At 38.6% G+C, this 952-nt stretch overlaps 1 protein-coding gene across 1 annotated transcript in view; it reads left to right on the top strand.

Annotated features, from left to right (window-relative positions):
* Positions 1-6: 6 nt before the first annotated feature.
* Positions 7-952, top strand: part of LOC103521396 (endoplasmic reticulum mannosyl-oligosaccharide 1,2-alpha-mannosidase-like) — a 14,824-nt gene continuing 13,878 nt past the window's right edge. Inside the window, exons 1-2 of the mRNA XM_026832093.1 lie at positions 7-104; positions 605-802. Coding sequence (XP_026687894.1) covers positions 80-104; positions 605-802 — 223 coding nt within the window. The 5' untranslated portion in view covers positions 7-79. The remainder of the gene's footprint in view (positions 105-604; positions 803-952) is intronic.

Genomic DNA, 952 nt, shown 5'->3' with positions numbered 1-952 from the left:
GGACATGCTTAAGCCTTTGTCGAAGAGCGCGCACAAGTGGTTCGGGCTTGGATTGACTATTGTGGACAGTTTAGATACGATGTGGATTATGGGACTGCATGATGGTAATTTCTTTTGTTTGTTTGTTTTTCTATCAGGTCATGAAGTACTATTGGGGTACAGTGTACACAGTAAGGTTGCCTGGAAGAGGGTGACAAGAAACGCTGACCCTATTTAATTAGGGAAAGGCTAGGAAGAAGAAGAAGAAGGAGAAGAAGAAGAAGAAGAAGAAGAAGACGAAGAATTTTTTTCCCCTTTTTATCAATATCAAATCTCAAATTCTTTCTGGTGAAGCACAGCTTTTTAACAACTTTTGTGGATATCACGGCATTACTATAAAGAGTCTCCTTTGTAATCAATTTACACATTTCAATAATCTTTTTACACTGGTAATGCCGTCACTGGTCGCTACTCGATTAAAGTAGCTACTATTTTTAATATTTAATTTTTGTCTTTTTTGGCTAATTGTGCTTTTGTTTTAATAAACGGGAAGCAAATTGTCAGGCTCTTGGATTCCCAATTACTCAGGTTTGACTTTAAAAAAAGACACTGTTTTGTGTTTCAGAATTCACCGAGGCAAGTGGTTGGGTACGCGATGAGTTTCGTCCCAGTCTAGAGTCAAGCACAGCTGATGTTAATCTATTCGAAGCCACAATACGAGTACTTGGCGGTCTACTCTCGGCTTATCACTTCTCTGCAGACGATCTATTCATTAGCAAGGCACTTGACATAGGTGAGGTAAACAAAACTGTTGAGATAAAGGGTGCATGTACTTAGACTAACACTCGTATTTATGAACAAGAATGATCGTTCTTAGATCAGTCTCAAGTCAAAATTGACCAATCAAATGCCTTGAGACTATGCTTAGCACGAACTTAAGAGCCAGCATTTTGTTCATAAATATGGGTGTAAG

Source organism: Diaphorina citri, unplaced genomic scaffold (genome assembly GCF_000475195.1).
Source record: "Diaphorina citri unplaced genomic scaffold, Diaci psyllid genome assembly version 1.1 scaffold5152, whole genome shotgun sequence".
Taxonomy (NCBI): Eukaryota; Metazoa; Arthropoda; class Insecta; order Hemiptera; family Psyllidae; genus Diaphorina; species Diaphorina citri.
Note: the sequence above shows the minus strand (reverse complement) of the source record. Positions and strands in the feature narration are given on the sequence as shown.